Genomic DNA, 19,795 nt, shown 5'->3' with positions numbered 1-19,795 from the left:
TAGGTAGAGATTATGGGAACTTCTTTGACCCCTCCCCCCAGGCCCCCTCAATTTGCTGGCTAATCCCCTACCCCTCGTAGGGATCTTGGGGAGGGAAAGAGTGATGGGGGAAGGACAAATCCAGTAGAAAGTGTGAGGTCCTAGCGGACCACGACATGAAATGGTCTCTCAGGGTTTGAGAAACTAGAAAAGCCTTCCATCCTGTCCTTTGCACAGAACACTGCTTGGGGCTGGGGGATGGGTGCAATGACCCTTCAGGGCCCTGTTGAGAGCCCATGTCCCTCAGTGCTTGGGGGCATTAAAGGGGACATCATGAGAAAGTGCCCACCAATCCCAAGTGCCAGACCTTGGCTTTCTCCCAACCTCTCCCTGTCCTGGCAGATTGGGGGCAGTGAGCGGGTGACACAGGCTACCCAGGAGCACCTTGTCCTTGACACCAAGTTTATCTGGAAAGGGCAGAGCCTTAGTGATAGCCGGAGAGGGAAGAAAATGGGGAGCTTTGGGAGGAGGCAAGTCAAGCAAGAGGGGGAGGTTCCTAAGTCCCGAGGAGGTTAGTAGGTGAGGTCTGGGAGACAGCAGGAGGGTCCTGAGAGTCAGTGGGAGGATCTCAAGTCAGTGGGAAGAGTCATAGCATAGGTGGGGAGAGTCTGGGGTTAGTATCAGGAGTCTGGAGGGCTAGAGAAGGGACTGGGCTGTCGGTCCGATGGAGGAGCCTGGCGTCGGTGGGAGGAATCTGGATATTGGTGGGCAGAGCATTAATGGGAGGTTCTGGGAGGCAGTGGGAGGGAAGGAGTACCATCAAGGGGTCAGCGGGCAGGGGAATGGTCAGCAGGAAGGCCCTGATTGGTGAGGGCTGACAAGTCAGGGGGTAAGGGTAGTGGACTGGTCCCGGGGACCCTGACCACAAGCTCCATGGGCTCCCGAGCCTTGTTTCGATAAGCTCGGCGGATGGTATCTACTGCTCGCTGGTGGGTCACCTGCTCCAGGCTCTCTCCATCCACTGCCACAAGCTCGAAGCCAGCCTGGGATGGGGGTGGGAAAATCACAGCCCTCCCTTCTCAGGTCATCCCACCACCCAACCTCTCACCTCCACCACCTAGGACACTCCTCCTCATCTGGGTGGAGGGGATGGACAATGGGACTTTTGTGCCTGGAGCTGTGGGGGGCAGGGTGAGGCACAGACAATGGCCCTTTGTCCCTTGGGGCTAGGGGTGGAACATGATGGGCCACTCTCAGGCCCAGGCTGGCATGAGGGGACAGATTTCTCCCTAGGCTTGTTCATCTTGCAGGCCTGACCCCCCTGCACCCAAGCCTCCTCCCAGGACCTGGTCTAAACCTGTCTGGCTGGAAGATGAGTATGTTCCGGCCCCACCCCCACCAGAATTCAGCTCTGGACCTCGGGAGTGGGCTTGGGTACTCTTCACCCACCTGCAGGGCCCCACTGAGGAAGGCAGCCCCCCCCGGAAAGATCTTTTCTATCTTCACCATGGGCTGCACCTTGGACTCAATGCCCCCAGAAATGCTGATGCCTAGTGAGAGAAAAACACCGGATGAGCATGCAGCCACACCCCTCAACCCAGAGCTCCCAGAAGAAACCCAGCACCCCAACACCAAGTCCAGGCCCCGACTTCTCCCAAATCCCCAGATTCTGTTCCTACTCGGTCCTCGACTCCAAAAATCCTCTAGTTCCCACCCCCTCCAATCTAGAACCTCCCAAATAGACCCCCATATCCAAATCTTTTCCTAAGCCCAGGCCCCCTAGTTGTACCCCAAAACCAAGCCCAGAAACCTCACCCAAACCCAAGAGCCCCACCTGCCAGGCCTAGTCCCACCTGCACTCACCCAAGGACTGCTTCATCTTGGACAGCGTGACTGTCCTCAGCTCCCCACCAGGGGCCTTCTTGGCTGCCTCCCTGGCTGTCCCGCCAGTTCCATTCTCGGAGGGGCCTTGACAGCCCCCCGCCTTGGCTGCCTGCTCATCCACAGGTTGTGGCAGAGGGGGCCTGGCCTTCCGAGGCTTGTGGTAGCGCCCGCTGGCCATGCTGGGGGTGGGGACAGGCGCTGGGGATGGGGAGCGCCTGCGTCCGGGGGACTTGCCTCGACCCCGGCTGCGGCTGTGGCTCTGGGCAGGGCCCTGGCTCTGCCTCTGGCTCTGGCCCTGCCGAGGGTCCTCTGGGGTCAGGGGTTCTGTCAGCAGCCAGTTAGGCCTTGGGGGCCGGGGAGCGACGGGGGGTGGCTGGGGAGGGGGTGTGCAGGAGCTTCGGTGTGGGGCGAAGGCGTCTACTGGCACGTCTTGGAGAGGGGGGATCCCTTTATGAGGGTGGCGGGGAGCAGAGGCACCCAGGGAGAGCTGGAGGCCCCCCAGCCGCTCCCTCAGTTCCCTATCGTCTTCCTCCTCCGAGAAGTCGTTCACAGGCAGCAGGTAGAAACCTCCACGTCTGTCTGGGGAAGGGGGCCAAGGTCAGGCTGCCCGTCCTCACCAGCCTGGACCACCTTGCCAGGCCCCAATCCTCGCCTTCGTCGGTGCAGGGCCCATGAGACCCAAGCTTGGGTTTGCTCAGGCCCTCTGGTGGTTGTGCGCGCAGTGAGGGACTCTGCCTGGGTTCCAGGGTGATACAGAACTTTAAAGTTTTCTATGGCAATATGTGTCTCAGAAAAAATAGCACTCACACACCAAACGTAATTTCTCAGAGATTATTGGATAGAATGAGAGTAGATTTAAAAAGTGACTGGGTTTATCATGAGAGACGACGGACTCTGAGAAATAAACTGAGGGTTCTAGAGGGGAGGGGGGTGGGAGGATGGGTTAGCCTGGTGATGGGTATTGAGGAGGGCACGTTCTGCATGGAGCACTGGGTGTTATGCACAAACAATGAATCATGGAACACTACATCTAAAACTAATGATGTAATGTATGGGGATTAACATAAGAATAAAAAAATTTAAAAAAAAAAGTGAGTGGGTTTAAAACCAATTATTAAGTAAATAGTAGTACAGGGGGTGAGTGGATGTGATAAACGTGGCTGCGGTGGACAAGGATTTCCTTCAGGGAACCAGCCGGCCTTCGGAAGCCACGACACCCTCTGTGGGGGGTAGGGACGGAGGGCCCGTTCTCCCTTCCCCAATGTGCCCCCTCCCCCGGCTCCGGGACTCTGACTGACCAGGCACAGGCGTGATGAGGTGACGCTTGGGCGGTGTGTCCTGCCGGGCTGGTCGCAAGGCAGGAGGCCGTACTACTGGGAGAGGAGACCCCGTCAGAGGCGGGGCCCCTGCCGGGCTCCCTGATGGACCCAGCTGAAGGCCATCTCTGCCCCGTCTCCCCCCGGGAGGCCCCACTCCCATCCCCACCTGGGGCTCAGGATCTACACGTCCTACCCCCAGCTGCTGACCTGCCCGGCTCTTAAGGGCCTCAAAAGCCTCCAGCTCCACGGGCATCACCATGCTGTCGAAGCGGCCGAGGTCGGTGGGGGCCACCACGCTCCTGGGGGAGGTCGAGAGACAGGGGGTGGGCAGGGGCACAGTTCTGGGGGTGACAGTGGGGGGAGTTCTCAGAGGTCCCCTTTCTGCCCCCCAAACCCTCCCCACAGCCCCCACCCCACCTGATGTCCCTCAGTAGCAGCAGCTTCGCGGGCCTGTCCAGAATGGCCAGCAGGGGCCTCACGAGGTCCTCCACACCGCCCTCGTGCACGTACTGCGGAGAGAGGCGCCGCGGGTCACACAGCGGTGAGGACATCCAGAGCTGGGGGGGGGGGGCTGCTTGCGCATGTGCGGTTCCCCACGTTTAGGAAAGCTCCTCCGCATCCCCAGGCTGTCCCCGGCATGGGGGGATGTCGGTGACTAGGGGGAAGCCTGCAGTTGTCGTAACAGACCTATAACAGCCCCGGTAGCAGCATTTGTAAGCCTTTTACATACAGTCTCTCGTTTAGCAACCCTGTGCGATGACGTTCATTATTCTCGTTTTACGAATGAGGAAACTGAGGCTCAGAGAGGACTTTGGCCAAGGCCACACAGATAAGGAAGTGTGAAGAGGGATTGGAACCTGAGAAGTCTGGCTCTTGCGAGCTCTGGTGCCGGAAAAGGGTGTGCAGGGAGCCGACTCTCCTCCCCGCCCCCACCTCCCAGGCAGAAGGAAGGAATTGGAGCCAAACGCTAGGCTGTGGGCCTGGCTGGCCCAGCATATGTCTGCACAGAGACCTACCAATTAGGCTTTGTTCGGCGCTGGAACGGGGGACCTTGGGGAAGGGGTGGCTCGACAGAAAGCCTCTCCAGTCAGTCCCCCGGGGCATGGAGGCCCTTCTGCCTGGCACTGCCCGGATGCCACCAGCCACACCCCACCCACGCACACAAACCCGTAAACTGAACACTGGGAGCCACCCTATTTGGACAGCACACCGCCCCCTGGTGGTGAAATGGAGATACACACAATCACATGGTGATACACACACACAGACACTCACACACACCATCCTGGACAGGAATAGACACAGAGACACAGCAAGCCCTGGTGGCCAGAGTGAGACATTCGTAAATATCGGGAAATAAAATATAAACTATGTGGCCCTAAACCACACACAAAGTTACAGGGACTCACACACACACACACACACACACACACACGTGTCCAAAATACAACCCCTTTTGTCTGGAGCGAGAGATCTGTAATTGCACAGAATCAGTCGCATATGTACACGTTTCAAGGCTACAAACCCGCAGGTAGCACCTACTAAGTGCCACGCCCTGTACTGGGCAGTGGGGGCACAATGAAGAAGACCCTGTTCCAGATCCTTCAGAAGTCAGTCTAGTGGGAAACGAGGGGCAGAGCGAGCCACGTGCCCCAGGGAATGACAAACCACTGGCAGCGAGGCAGAGGGAGTCTCCGAGGAGCGCACCAAGACCGGAATCGGCTTCTTGGAGGCGGCGACATTTACACAGACCCCTCTTGGTATGTTTGTTTCATTGACATTTACTCTTAGGCATAAATGCAGGCAACAGCATGAGTATGGGGAGGAAAGTGCTCCGGGGTGGGGTGGAATAGCGGGTAGACAGAAGTTCAGCCTGACCGTGGGGTACAAGAAGGGCCTCCACGTAGGCTGCATAGGTGGGGACTCCGGTGTGAGTGGTGCCCCAGAGTCGGGAGGTTCATCACCTGTATAACCCTGGGCGGTGACCAGCAGAAGATGACCATGTGGTGATGTGGCGACCGCGGGAGAGCTGAGGTTGGTGGCTGGGGGAGTCGAAGCAGGGAAGGCCTTGAATGTGAGCATTAGAAACATGTACTCTGTTCCGCCAAAGGTAAGAGATTGCACAGGGGCTTGGGGAGTGTAAAGTGATCCAAGGGGGGCTTTCTAAAGCCTGGTCTGGCGGCGGTGGAGAGATGGCTCAGAGAGGGAAGGAGGCCTGGGGTTTGAGGCCACACATCTGAGTCACTAGGGGAGATTTTCCAATCATCCCGGCCAGAGCTCCACCACAGAGGGTGTGATCTCTTGGTGCGGGTGAGGTGGGGGTCAGGTTTGGGTGGCATGCAGGTTTCGTGGGGGTGCCGTGAGAGGTGGTCCCGGCTTGGACAGGGTGGGAGGAACGGAGGGCTGATGGAAAAGGAGCTGATCCAAGAAACGGGCACAGCGCGCCACCTAATGGCCAGATCCCAGAGTTGCAAGCTCACGGAGGCTGGTGCTGGGGACCCCACTTAGCACTCAGGGTTGAGCATGATGACACAGAGTTTAGCCCAAAGGCCCTTAGCTGCCCCCCAACATGCACCCCATCTGCAGCTCTGCTGTCAACCAGGCCTTGGTAAAGGGATGCATGAATCACTGTGCCTCAGTCTCCAGGTGATACACACGTGCCGTATCTAGACGCACGCACACGGGTCGATCACACAGATGACAAACCCAGGTGCCCACAGACACACAGATGTACACATCACACAGACAAACAACACAGCCCCGCCCCGACCGGGCTGAGGCCATGGGGGGATCACAAACGGCTTCCTGGAGCCCCTCAGCTTGTCCTTGCACGCAAGCTCGCATGTGCACTGAAGCCAGCACTCCACGGGGACCCCAGCGCAGGAAACCCGGGGGCTCTGAGGCAGGAGGAGAGCAGGGGGCCTTCAGACCTCCCTGGAGGATCAGACCCCAGACCTGTGCCTCCCACAACCTCCCCAACACCCAGGCCACAAGGACTCCCTCACATCTAACTTGCGCCCCACCCTGGAGCCCTACTTCCTGTTTGAAGTAGAAGGAAACAGAACAACAGAGCAGACGTCGGGGGAAGCTTGGGGTGTGTGGGGGGTGACAAAGGATTACTTACTTAGGTAACAGGGGAGGGGGCCTGGCATGAGGCCGGGCCTGGGGGCTGACTCAGGGAGTCAGGGGAGAAGGTTGGGGTTTAGAGGAGAGCTCAGGGGGTGACCACAGAGACTCATGTGCCCCCACTCATCACCTGTCCGGCTCCTTCTCTCCTTAGCTGAAACATCACCTCCTCAAGGAGGCCCTCCTAGACCACACCACCTAATTTGTACCTCTTGGGTTATTTTCTCCTATTCTTTTCTTTCACAGCATTTCACACAATTTGCCGCTATGGGTGTTTAGGTTCTAGTTACTGCATGTCCCTCTCCTGTCTGTGAGCTCAGTGTGTGTGTGTGTGTGGGTGGGTGGGTGTGTGTGTGTGTGTGTGTGTGTGTGTGAGACAGGAACGGGAGTGACCTCTGCTTTTCCCAACCTCTGGCCTCAGGGCCTCGAGCCCAGATACTGGCCAGAGACGGTGGCCTGAATGAATGAGGGGCTGGGTGATGGGGTGACCATGTGCTGGAGTTGGGGGCAGGCTGGAAGCTCACCCGGGAGCAGTGGCGGGTGATTGCCAGCACCTCGTCGTCAGTCAGCAGCCGTCGGGCCAAGTCCTGGATAAGGGGCCGTCGGCTCTCCCAGGCTTGCACCTGCTCAGCCATGTCGGGCAGCTGGCTGGAGGAGCCCCCGGACCTAGCAGAGAGCAGGGTCGGGCCCCGCTCCCGCTCTGCAGGGAAGGAGCGAAGGCATATGATAAAGGAGCCAGGAGCCGTCAGGGGAGGAGGCAGGGGCTTCTCTCAATGGGGTCAGAGCCCAGAACAGGTCAGCTGAGAGGCCTAGGTGCCACTGACAGAATCCCAGCCTAGCCCAGAATCTCCCCACCGACGTCTCCCATAGCAATCTGCCCAACAAGGGAGCTCCACTCTAGACCCTTTGGCCCCCAACACAGACCCCCTATACTAGGCTCTTCCTTAATGATGTCCTAGCCCGGTGCCCCCTGGGCCCCCCGAACATTCACAGTCATAGTACTCAATGGGGTCCTGGCACAGGCTCCCTCACCTCCCCAAAATCTGCCTTTGGGAGCCCCATCGAGTACCCAGTCCTCAAAAATGCACCCCAATATCTGTCTGCAGCCCTGTCTCTCCTGGTAAGCTTAGTCCAATTCTTTTAGCTGCCCCCAATTTGCACCCAATCCCCCATGCATGACCCCAACTGAGTGTAGCCCAAAGCCCCTTAGCTGCCCCTCAACATGCACCCCATCTGCAGCTCTGCTGTCAACCAGGCCTTGCTAAAGAGATGCATGAATTACCGCGTCTCAGTCTCCAGGTGACAAACTTCTGCACAGGCCCCACTGCCCCTGCTATGAAAAAGAAAGGCTCAGCTGTGGGCCCTGGCTCCCAGTCTGAACATGGGGCTTGGGAGGGCTCAGGGACGGCTAGATCACTAGCGGGAATGAAGAGTTTAGGCTGGAAGGAGGTGGCATGGCGAGGCAAGAGGCCAGGCCACGAAGGTCTTGTAAGGCTATGCCCAACTGGGGACTTCATTCATAGGCAGTGGGGAGTCAGTGAAGGTTTTGGATCAAGAGAGGGTGCCGTGTGAGTTCTGCTTGTGGAGATTCATTTAGAAGCAAATATATGGAGGGAGGAACCCCAAGAACGAAGCTTGGGGCAGCACCTACCTTCAGGGGACAGAGAAAAAAAGAGGAGCCTTTGGAGGAGAGAGAGGAGTGGCCAGAGGGATAGGGCGAGCATCAGGTGAGAGCAGGGCCCTGGGGCCTGTGGAAAAAGAGATGGGTTGAGGAAGTGGGGCTGACCTGGCCTAAGCTGAAGAGATTGTCTCTCCCATGGGACTCTCACCTTGGCCCCCCAGAAGGGGCAGGGTCCAGCTCCTCATCCTCTGGTCGTTTTTGCCTACCCAACATCCACTCTCCCTCTGCAAACAGCACCCCAGTTTCACCTGGGGATCTCCATTCTCAGTGCATGGGCTCCAGGGTGAGCCCATGACCCAGGCTGGCCCAGGAAGGCGCCACTGGCCTTTCCCCGGCACAGCCATCTGTTGGGCATGTGACCCAGCTGGGCCAATGAGAGCCTGGAACTTCAGCTGGAACTCTTTAAGAAGCTCTCCTGTCCCTGGGTTGCTAAGCGAGAATGGCCATCTTCCCTCTGAGTGGGCAAAACCTGCATGATAACGAAGCCAACCCAGGGGAAAGGGGAACTAAAGAGGAAGGGGGCAGATGTCTGATGAGATTGTTCAAACCTTTAGACCCACTCAAATCAGTAGCTGAGCCAAGGAGTGTTTTTTAAAGCTAATTTGAGTTGGGTTTCTGTCACGTGCAACCCTGAGAGTCTTAACTCATCCACTCTTGGTCCAGTCTTGGAGCCTCACCTGAGAGACGAGAGGCCTCTCTGAGGGTCCATGGGAAGCCCCTGACAGAAGTGAAGTCTGCCCAGGCCTTTCTGCTTGGGCCCTGATCTAGAGCTGGCCTTACTCAGGGATGGTGCTAGAACTGTGTAGGGCCTGTGGAGCACTGGCCAGGGGAGGTGAAGCCAAATATTCCAGGAGAGGAGTGCCCTACCCACCTCAGCACCAGCACAGAGATCTGACCCAAGCCCTTCAACTTCCTTGCTAGGCTGTAGCTCTATCAGTTTTCCTTTCTGTAAAGTGGGGAGATGAGAGAGTTTAACGATGACCACTACATCTTCTGGTACCTTCTGGTACCTTCTGTATGCCAGACAATGTCCTGGAGTGATTTACATACATCCATTCACTTACTCCTCACCATTCCTAAAGAAACAGGTATCATTACTCTCACTTTACTCACGAGGAAACAGGCTTATGGGGGCGAGTTGTTCCTCCTAGCTAGGAAAAGGCAGCGTGGGATTGAAACCCAGAGCCGCTGGATGCCAAATGGGCTGTACCTCCTTCCTCCCGGTCTCATCGGCCGGTGCTTACCTTTCTCCAGGTCTAGGCGAGGGCGGGGCTTGGCCGGGCTCCCTCCGTCCAGCGTCCAGGCCTCTCTGTGCCCATGCCCTGCCAGCCAGCCCTGCCACCCTCCCTTGAAGAAGAGGTTCATCAGTGTCTTGGAGCGCTGCAGGGCCCCCTTTTCCCCGGAGGACCCCAACTTCTCCTTCTTCCGCTGCTTCTTCTCCTCTGCAGACATGAGGGAGCACCCGGGGGCGTTGGAGCAGTGGGCAGAGGGAAGGCTGAGGGGCAGGGGTGTGAGGAGAGCCAGGGAGGAGGGACAGTAGGGGGCAGACAGGACCTCCAGCCTTGTGGGGAGGTGGGGGTGGAGATAAGTGGGCTTCCTCCTTCGACTTTCCACCTCTCCCCCACCCACAGCTCCAGCTCAGTGAGGACCCTCCAAGAGGGCCGGGGTGTGTGTGTCTGTGTGTGTAGGGTGGCGGGGATGGATTAGGGCTGGTGTGGGGCCCAAAGCCGACAGGAGCTGGGACTAGATCTGAGGGTGGGTTTGGGGCCCAGGGCCAGTTTAAAATGGGGCCCAGAGCAGCGTCTGAGTGCATTCTGGGGCTGGAACGGAGGCCGAGTCAAGGCCTAGAGCCAAGGGAGGTTTGGGGCCCAGGACTGGGTGTGAGGCAGGTGTTGGACCGGGAGCTTTGGAGAGAACATCGGCCGCCCCTTCCCTACATACCCCACAAGGTCAGGTGGCTCTGGGACCTTGTGATGGGGGGCCGGGGTCGGCTCAGGGCCAGCAGCAGAGCAGTCTTAGGGGACTCGGAGAGCGCAGAATCCAGGCGGCGGGCGGGCCGGGGGCCGTCGGAGCGGATGGCTGTGTCCCTGAGGATGACGGTGGGCCTCACACTGCACCAGGTCTCCACGCGGCCGCCCACGTCCGGCTCCGTCTGCATGGCTGTGTCCACCCGCCCCCAGCCTGGGCCCCGACTGTGCGGCTCGTCAAGCCCCAGGCCGCCATCCAGGCGCTGGGAGGGCAGGGAGCCCTCGGCCGAGCTGCAGGGGGCGCTGGAGGCATAGGAGGAGCCGCTCGAGCTGCTCTCCGAGGCGGGGGACAGCTGCCGCAGCGACCCGTTGCTCACTGCAGGCAGTGGGGAAGGCAGGGGCATCTCAGGGGAAGGCCGCTGGCCTCAGGGCCCTGCCAGGGTCGCACAGCACCTTGGGTGTGGGGGTGGGTGAGTGTCGGCTAGCAGCCAAGGCTGGAAGCGCGGGGCTCTGGGGAACCAGCTGCTCAGCAGTCCTGCCACTGACTTGTTGAGAGACCTTAGCCAAGTCACTTCTCCTCCATTCACCAGCCCCCCTGACCCTGCCCCAGGACTCCAGAGCCAAGGAGAGCTGGGAACTGAACCCGCAGCTTCTCAGAGGGGAGCCCGGAAATGTCTCTGGGCGGTGGGGAAGTCCCAAGCAGGTGTTGCTCCTCCTGCCCCATTATTCCTCAGAGGCTCCCACGCACCCTCGGGCCTCAGCCCTTTCCCTCCAACGCAGGGGCCTGAGCCACTTACATCGGTCCAGCCAGCAGTACTCAGAAACCATCTCTTTGTAGGCAGGGTACCGGCCAGTATCCTGGGAAGAGCATGGCGGGCACAGGAGGGCAGCGGGGAGTAGGAGAGAAGGGGGAGTGACGGGACAGGAGTAAACTTTTCAACCCCATCCCTCTCCTCCAAGTTCATCACGCTCGAGACAAATGGGCCGCTTTATGTCGGAACTTGCCAAATTCCTCTACACCTCAGGGCCTTGTACTTGCTGCTCCTTCTGTCTGGATTCTCTTCCTTCCACTCATCTCCTGGCTAGCTCCTTCTCCCTCTTCAGGTGTCACCTCCCCAGAGAGACCTGCCCCGACCCCCCCCCACCCCCGGGGCTAAAAGGGCCCTCCTAAATTACCCCTCCCACCTCTCTGTTAATTTCCTTACAGCGTTTGTCAGTCAGCATGCATCCTGTTTGTCTCCCCCCCACCCCCCCCCCCCGGAGCAGAGACCTCATCTGTCTTATAGCCCCAGCACCCAGCATAGGCACTGTCACGTAGGACATACTCAAAAATGTTGAATGAATGAACGAGGGGCAGAGTGGGAGAGAGGAGGAGCGTTCGGGGTCATGCGAGAGGAAGGAAAGGGAGAAACGGGATGGGGGGATTGTGGGATGGGAAATCAAGGGGGCAGAAGCGGGGGAATGGCGGAGGAGGCCCTGAAGGGCGAAGGGGGTGAAGGCTTGGGAAGGGAGGAGAGCGGAGCCGGGGCCGGGAGTGGGTCCTAGCGGAGAGCGAGCCGTCACCTCCCCTGCAGCCAGAGTGAGAAGGACCTGATCCTCAGGCAAGTGTGAGACCCACATGAATCATGAATGCAGGTGCCTCCCCTGAAATCCGATCTCTGGCCTCAGCCCAGCCGTCCTTGCCCTGTGCCCAGGTCCTGCCCAAAGCCACAGCTACCACCCCACCCTCGGGGTGGGACGTTTTCTCCTTTCAACGCTGGACCTCCACACTCATCCGAAGGGGCACTGCCCTGGGTGTCTGGGCAGCAGGACTGGAAGCAGGCCCTGCTACTAGCCAGCCGAGGAAGTGACCGTGGTTTCTGAGTGACTCTGCCTCTCTCAGCCTCAGGTTTTTCTTCTGTGAACTAGGGATGAGCACAATGCCTGCCCTCTCAAATGGCTGTGGAAAAGTCGTAAGTTGTAGGGCAATGGGCATTAAACTCTAGAGAGGTCTGGGAAGTTCCTCCTATAGTCTGGCCTCTCCCTGACACCCACAGTCCTGCCCACCTTGATAGTCAACATGATGTGTGTTTGGCCCTTCAGCACCTCCACGGCCTGGCTGTGGCTGATGTCGTCGAACCTGACACCGTTGGCCGCCAGGACCTGGTCCCCCACCTTGATGCCATTCTCCTCGGCCAGCCCACCATGATCCACTCTGGGGTCAGACAGGAGGCAGTCTGAGAGGCCACCTGGCCTGCCCTCCCTCACCCTAGACCAGACTCTTCCCTCGGACACAGGGATGCCCCAGCCAAACTCCTTGACCCTCTTCCTGGAGCCCCCCACTCCCCTCAAGACCCCACCCCTGACCTAGGCCCTCCTTTGGACATGTAGTTGGCTGAGTCTCACTTGCCGACCCGTCCGCATTGCACGCCCCGCCCCAGCCCTCACTTGGACACATAGATGCCCAGGCCAAACTCCTTGCCCCCACGGATGTTGAAGCCCAGACAGAAGTCGTCTGACGTGGTGTACAGGTGGACGATGCGCCGCACCCCGTCCTCCGAGCCGCTGTCGGACGGTGTCGAGCTGCACTTCTCCACTACCAGCCGCCGATTCACGACATCCACCCTGGGACAACAGCAAGGGGCTGTCAGTCTGGGCCCCCCCGCCCCGTCCACCACCACCCACCCCCTTTCCTTCCAGCGTCTCGGACAACTGCACAGGTAAGGGGAGGTCGCCTTGGGGGACGCCCCAGTCCTGAGACCTTCTGTGGGATGTAGACTTCATTAAATTTGGGAAACCACCCCAATCTCCTTTTTTTATGGAGTGGCTCCATTGGGCCAGGACCCATTTCAAATCCCCACAAGAACTCTGAGGGAGAGGTGCTGTTACTATGCCCAGGCTCCCAGGAGAGCATCTTTGGGGACAGGGCTGCCGGCGTCTGGGATAGAGTTGGGAGGAGAGCTAGGGGAGAGACATGGCCTTGTCCCATTTCAGTGTCAGGCCTTAGGATCGCTGTGCTTCCAGCGCCAAGGGACAGAGAGAGCAGAAGCCGTACATAGCTGAGTCTCATGCAGAGCCCTGTGCCCTCAGCGCCTCCTGCCATGGGCTGGATAGGGTGGATGGGGTGGGTCAAGGTCAGGGCTGGGACCAGGCGTTCTCACCACGTGGTCTTCTCCTTGGAGAATTTGATGCCCGGCACGCGGCCCATGCGCCTCACCATCATGTGCAGGTGGCTGCTGCCCGTCAGCACTTTCACGGCGCTGCCCATGGTGGTGCTCTCCAGGCTCAGCCCATTCGCCTCCGTGATCTTGTCCCCCACGCACAGGCCAGCCCGCTCTGCACCGGGGGAGGGGGCGGCTGCCATGGGCCCCTTGGGACAAGTCCTCCAGGGCAAAGCTAAGCCTTCCCCACCACACAAGGCTCCCTGGGGTAAAACTTCTTCCACGAGATTGGGGATCCCCAGGTGAGGTGTGGGTATTCCTTATTAGACTAGGGACTTGTCCATGAGCCCACTCCATCCTGGGAGGGGGCCTCCTTTCCCCATTGGATCAGGCCCTCCAAAGCTGAGGACCCTTGCCTGCCATCGTTGATAATAGGCCTCCAGAGCCCCACCGAGGTGGGGGCTCATCTCCTAAGCCAGCACCCACTCCTGGGGGCCCTGCTCACCTGCACTGCTCCCCTCCTCCACTTTGCTGACGAAGATGCCCAGGCCATGCTCAGAGCCGCCCCGCACACTGAAACCCAGTCTCCCTGCTGGGCTCTTCTCCACCCGGACAGCGTGGATGATGTCGCTTTCATCACTGTTGGCTGTGTGGTGGTGGTAGTGGGGAGGGACACAGGCATGACTCCCATGTCCTTTCTGGGCACAGAAAGCCCCTGGGTTTCCCAGTTTGGGTTAGGTTGCTCGGCACATATACCTAAGGCCCTACGGCCTAAGGGTAGCCGATTTCTGAGTTCCCTGTTGGGGATTTGAGAGTATGGGTCAGCAAGAGAGTATGGGAGCAGGCAGGACAGGACTCCATATTAGAAGATGCTGTTCTCCTTCCCTTATTATATAGGGGTGTGTGTGTGTGTGTGTGTGTGTGTGTGCATGCCCATGCACGTGTGTGTTTCTTATACTTACTAAGCTTCTCATGCCCACAGGCCCGGGATAGGACAAATTCCTAAAAACCCTGCCACTCTGAGGGTCAGATGGATAGAAAAGAGGTTCAAGATTCCATTCTATAGGGCAGAGTTGAGCAAGTTTGGGCTCTTCAGCTTGAGCAGAAAGGAGTATGCTCGCTCTATCTTCAAATAGTCAAAGAGCTATTATGTGAAAGGCATTAGATGTTCTTTTCTGTGTAACCCAGAGGGCAGAACCAAGCCCTCATAGTGGAGTTAGATGGAGGCCAATTTAGTAAGGAAAAACTTTCTAAAACCTTCAGCTATCGGACAATGGAATGAGGTTTCCAGGAGAGATAGTGAGTTCCTCATCTTTGGTGGCATACAAGCCAGCACTTGATAAATCCCTGTCTGGGATATTGTGGAAGGATCTCTGAGGCCCCTTCTATCTCTTAGACTCTGTGATTCTGGAGGTAAGGGCTCTAGGAGCTACTTGACTATATGAGGAGAGAAACCCAAAACACCACTCTGCTACAGTATATGCCCAGAGCCCAGAGTGGTCCTCTCCATCAGTGCTGGGGAAAGTCAGAGAAACAGGGTCCCTAGGAGCTGCAGCTGACAGGGAAGGTGTTTGGGAAGACAAGATGGGTGGGATTTCAATGGGTGGAGCAGAAAGGGAGGGCACTGATGAGGAAGGGGAGGGAGTGAGCAAGGCTCTGAGGGGGTTCCTTGAGAAGGCCTTTGGTTAGAAAAGTTAAGAAGACTGGAGAGGGAAGCTGGGTCCCAGGTGAGAAGGTGAGATTTCTTCTTGGACAAGGCTTACTCCAGAGATATTTGAGAGGGAGAAATCTCTCTCTTTCTCACACACACACACACACACACACACACACTTCTGTTTGATCTAAGAGAAATCAGGTTACAGTGCATGACCAGAGCAGCTCAGGAAGAAATCTCCAAGGGCAGCCTGTAAGTAGGGATGGTGCAGGACAGAGTTGTGGGACATCCTGAGGCTTCCTGGCTGATTCTGTCTGCACACATCTCAACCCAGCCAACGAGTCTGTTGCTCTCCTGTCCCCCAACCCTCTTTCTTCTCAGTCCTTCCCTGGGGCCTTCCTAGGGCCCTGGGCCAGGGGGATGCCGATCTGGGGTTTTGAGCATAGGAGCTTGGGGCCTCTGAGGATGGAAACTTTTCTACCTCTACTGCCCTACCCCGGGCCACCAACCTCCCCCTCCAGGAGCTCACAGCCTCCTCACTATCTCTCCACTTCCATTCTTGCCCCCTTTAGGCCATTCTCTACACAGTGGCCAGAGTCAGCTTTTACAGTAGATCATGCCTGCTTATTAAAAACTTCAATGCCTGCTCCTTCTTCTAGAAGGAGCTCCACAGTCCCCTACGCCCAGTAAGGCCCTCTGTGGGCTTTCCTCTGCCCACCTCTCTCCCTTCACCTCTGGCCACCATCCCAGCCTCACTGAGCTTTGGCCACACTGACCTCTCTCCTGTTCCTCTCACAGGCTAATCACTTCAGTGTTCCCTCAATCCGTGATACTCTTGCCCACACCTTCATAAAGCCAGCTCCCAATCTGCAGCCCCTCCTGGCTCAGACACCACTTTCTCTGAGAAACCTTCCTGGACTACCCTCCCTGAAGTCCCTTCCCTTCTTCCCAGGTGGCCTCCATTAGAGTGGTTCTCAAAGTGTGCCCCCCAGACCACCCATGCAGCAACACTCAGGAACTTATTAAAAATGTGTATTCTTGGGGCGCCTGGGTGGCTCAGTTGGTTAAGCAACTGACTCTTGATTTCAGCTCAGGTCATGATCTCGGGGTCTTGGGATGGAGTCTTGCAGCAGGCTCTGAGCTCAGCGTGGAGTCTGCTTGTCCTTCTCCCTCTGCTCCTCCCCCTGCTCTCTCTCAAATAAATAAACCTTTTTTGAAAAAAGTGTATTCTTGGGGCACCTGGCTGGCTCAGTCGGTAGAGCATATGACTCTTAATTTCAGGGTTGTGAGTTTGAGCCCCACATTGGGTGTAGAGATTACTCAAAAATAAAATCTTTAAAAAAAAGTCTATAAAAAATGTGTATTCTTGGGCTTCGCTGCAGATGCCCTGAATCAGAAGCTCTGGGTGTGGGACTCATCAGCTTGTCTTTTCATAAGCCTCCCCACCCCAGGCAATTCTGATGTATTCGCACGTGTGTGAACCACTACTCTATCGTATCATCCAAATAAGTACCTCCAGGATTCTTACCATCCTTTCTCATTATTGGCTTACTCACATATTATTTATTGTCTGTCTCCTTTAGCTAGATTGTAAGTTCAGTCACGGTAGGGACTTTGTAATCCTTTTCTGCCAATATATCTCCAGCATGTCGCACAGCACGTGATATCTGCCAAGGATTTTTTGAATAAGTAAAAGAATAAACGGATGAACGAGAGTGAGGAGGAAGGGCTGGTTTGGATTAGAGAATGCATTTTCTCTGGGACCAGCTGAGTTTGAGGAGCTGGTGGGAAGTCGTGGGGGTGATGTGGGTCCCAGTTTCTCCCTCCCCACTGGGCCTCCCTTATCCGTTCCTTTAGGCCTCTGGAATGGTCTAAATAGTAACAAGGGGGAGAGGTTCCAGGATGCGGCAAGTGGGGAGATGTTTGTGCTCAGGCAGAGGGGAAGATTCTGGGCTCAGAGGCTCCCAGCACAGACAGGGTAGAGGCCAGCTGGTGGAGGCCATGCCCCGGGCCTCCCCTTGCTAGGAGAGGCTGCTCCCCTGGCTGCACTAGGGCTCTAGGGCGAAGCAGCGGGACAGAGCAATCCCGGAACTTCTTCTGCGAGAGGATCTTCAGAGGGAGAGTGTACAGAGCCATCGCCTCATAGCTGGGGCATGGTCCATGTGGCTGTGTGAGGGGCACGTGTAAGTTCTTTTAATACAATGGGACCCAAAAGGGCCATGCCCCAGTGCCTTCCCTATCCTCTACCGTGTCTCCTACCTCCTCTGAGGACTTCTGCTTCATGACCCGAACGACAGTGGTGACTCTCAGCAGTGCCCTGCTGCTCACCCAGGGGGGAGACCCAGCATGGTAGATGATGGGAGTGAGCATGCTGGGCCACGGGGTCAGGAAAGCCTGCTCTCTGAGCAACCCAGCGGCCCGGGGAGGGGACCTGAGATGCCCAGCTGGGTCAGAGGGGAGGAGCAGGGTCTGAAAAGTCCTCTCTGGGATCCAGCCAGGGGAGTTCTGCTGGCTGAGAAACAGAAGGGGAGCTGGAGATATTTATGGCATCTGGCCCACAGAAAGCCCAGCCCCAGGGGGTACCCACTCCCCCCCCCCCCAACTGGCACTCAAGGTCCTGCCTTGCTCACTGGCTCTTTGTCGCCTCACATCTGTCACTGCAGCCAAGCTGTCTCCTAATTGCACTCCTCCCCGCCCCCCTCCCCACCCTGTGCTCTTGGTTTCCACTTCCAGCCTTGTCTGGGATACCTCCACGCCAGCACCAGCTGTTCTCATTGCTCTGTCTCGAAGCCCTACTACACTGTAAGTTCCTGGAAGGTGAAGATTGAGCCTCCTTTTCCTCCAGGCCCCTGCAGGACCTAACCAGGACTGGTATAGAACAGGTGTGCGATGTAACAGCATTAAACAACTATAAAAGGTCAGGTAGCCCCCTCCTTCGGGGCCCAGGCCTGGGGGTCCCTTCCTGACCCTCAACCCTCCTTCTTTCCCCCCCTCTTTGGAACATTTGCTACTCTACCTCTTTCCTTTCTTCTGCATCTGAAACCTTTTTTTAAAAAATATTTATTTAGGGGCGCCTGGGTGGCTCAGTTGGTTGGGCAACTGCCTTCGGCTCAGGTCATGATCCTGGGGTCCCGGGATCGAGTCCCACATCAGGCTCCCTGCTTGGCGGGGAGTCTGCTTCTCCCTCTGACCCTCCCCCTCTCATGCTTTCACATAAATAAATAAAATCTTTAAAAAATATATTTATTTACTTATTTTACGTAATCTCTACACCCAGTGTGGGGCTTGATCTCAGGACCTGAGCCAGGCGCCCCTGCACCTGAAGGCTTTAATTCTGTCTCCCCAACTGGGCACTGACTCTTCACAGCCCAGCACAGAGCTGGTCACACCACGGGTTGGTTGATGGAATATATCCTTCTCCATCCTGCTCCCCCCAACCCGCAGGGCATACACAAAGGGACTGGAGAAAGGCAGAGTCCATAGGATGGAGCAGCCAATTAGCTACCCTGCCTTGCTTGGCTTGGGGGCTAGCATATCACACACACCTGTCCCTGCCTCCATACTCCCATCTCCCACCTCCGACCTCTCTATAGTCCTGCAACCCTAAAGCATTGGCCTGAACAGGAGGAAAGGGCTGATGAGGAAGAGCTATGGCAAAACAGGGGCCCTCCATGCCCCACAGCCCCAAGACTCCCATCTCTCGAGTTCCTCCTCCCAGCTGGCCCTTACCCCCACCCTTAGCGCCAGGCCTAAGCTGGGCCCCGCCCCCACCTTCGATGGGGGAGTTGATGAGGATAACGCGGCCCATGGGCGAGGAGGCTCGGATTCCACGGGGGGGCCCGTTCAGCAGCCGCTGCTGCTTCTTCAGCAGGTATCGCATTGCGGAGCCCGAGTCGCTGCCCAGGTGGCCGCGGGAGGAGAGGGAGCTCAGGGAGCCCGAGCTGAGGTCTCTGAGGCCCAGTGGGTCGAAGCCCACTGCAAAACCCTGCGCCATCGTGGCGAGCCTGGGGCGGCGCCCTACAAGTCCAGAAGGAACCTGCTAGCCCTCGCGAAAAGGGCCCCGCGTGCTCCCGGCTCCATGAGCCTTCTGTGCGGAACTGGAGTCTCAGTGACTGGGAGCCCCCCACCTCTGCAGATTCTCAGGAGTGTGCGCTCCAGGCCTGTGGATGGAGAGCAGGGATTGGGACAAGAGTGTAAATGCTGCCCTGCTGCCCCCCAGAACTTCCACCCCCGCCCTGATTTGAGATCCTGTCCTCCCTTGCCTTAGGCCCCTGGCCCAGTCCAGGCAGCATCGTGGACTTTCGGAACCATTTATACAAGGCCAGTGGGAGCCTCTCATTCACCCCTCATTCCGGCTCTCAGCTGAGTCATCTACCCCAGTGTCCAGTCCTGGGTATAGTGGAGATGGAGTCTTGCGGGTCATAGGGCTTCAAATGGTGTAAGAGAAATTGGGGCCCGGACGATTCCCCGCACGCCTCTCCTTGCGTATCTGGGTAGGGGGTTCGGATCTCTAGGGCAGGGCTGCAGAACCTGGGACAGCTGCAGCCAAGGGTCCCAGAGATTCCCCGACCCCCAGAGATCCCCTGGTCCCAGGCTGCTGTCCCTTCCGTCCCCCCTCCTCTCCCGTCTAAAGAGGTTGCCTGAACCTCTCCCGGGCTTTGGCGGAGGACCTGCTGGCTAGAGTCCCACACAGCGCGCACAAAACGCGGAGCCAAGTCCCCCAGAGCAGCTCTTGGACTCAGCACGCAGCATCCCACCCTCGGGTCGGTCCTCTCGGCCCCCACCTCTCGAGCTTGGCTCCCCTCACCTGCTTGCTGGTGCGGCAGCCGCTCCCGCAGGCGCGAGAGCTCGCCGCCGCCGGGAGGGAACCTCGCCCACGCTCCGCCCCGGCTGCTGGAATAGGGCTGGCCTGCGTAGCCGCGGGCCCCCATTGGCTGCGAGGGCCGCCAGTCACTGCCTCGGTCCCCTCCCTTGAGCGCGCAGGACAGCCGTTTGTCACCCGGGCTGAGGCCGCTGAGTTCTGCCCGCTGCAGTTCGAGTTCTGA

At 57.9% G+C, this 19,795-nt stretch overlaps 1 protein-coding gene across 1 annotated transcript; it reads right to left on the bottom strand.

Annotated features, from left to right (window-relative positions):
* Positions 1–91: 91 nt before the first annotated feature.
* On the bottom strand, positions 92–19,647 carry PDZD7 (PDZ domain containing 7). Its single transcript, XM_081823631.1, is given in 18 exon segments — positions 92–788; positions 790–1,022; positions 1,429–1,529; positions 1,843–2,442; positions 3,162–3,233; positions 3,390–3,481; positions 3,600–3,691; positions 6,833–7,008; positions 7,591–7,641; positions 9,234–9,431; positions 9,931–10,332; positions 10,754–10,814; positions 12,003–12,150; positions 12,384–12,560; positions 13,097–13,271; positions 13,602–13,742; positions 18,522–18,910; positions 19,558–19,647. Coding segments are annotated over 17 exon segments (3,105 nt in total). The 5' UTR covers positions 18,745–18,910; positions 19,558–19,647; the 3' UTR covers positions 92–625.
* Positions 19,648–19,795: the final 148 nt, after the last annotated feature.

Source organism: Leptonychotes weddellii, chromosome 6 (genome assembly GCF_054177405.1).
Source record: "Leptonychotes weddellii isolate Sample4059 chromosome 6, ASM5417740v2, whole genome shotgun sequence".
In the NCBI taxonomy this organism is placed as follows: domain Eukaryota; kingdom Metazoa; phylum Chordata; class Mammalia; order Carnivora; family Phocidae; genus Leptonychotes; species Leptonychotes weddellii.
Note: the sequence above shows the minus strand (reverse complement) of the source record. Positions and strands in the feature narration are given on the sequence as shown.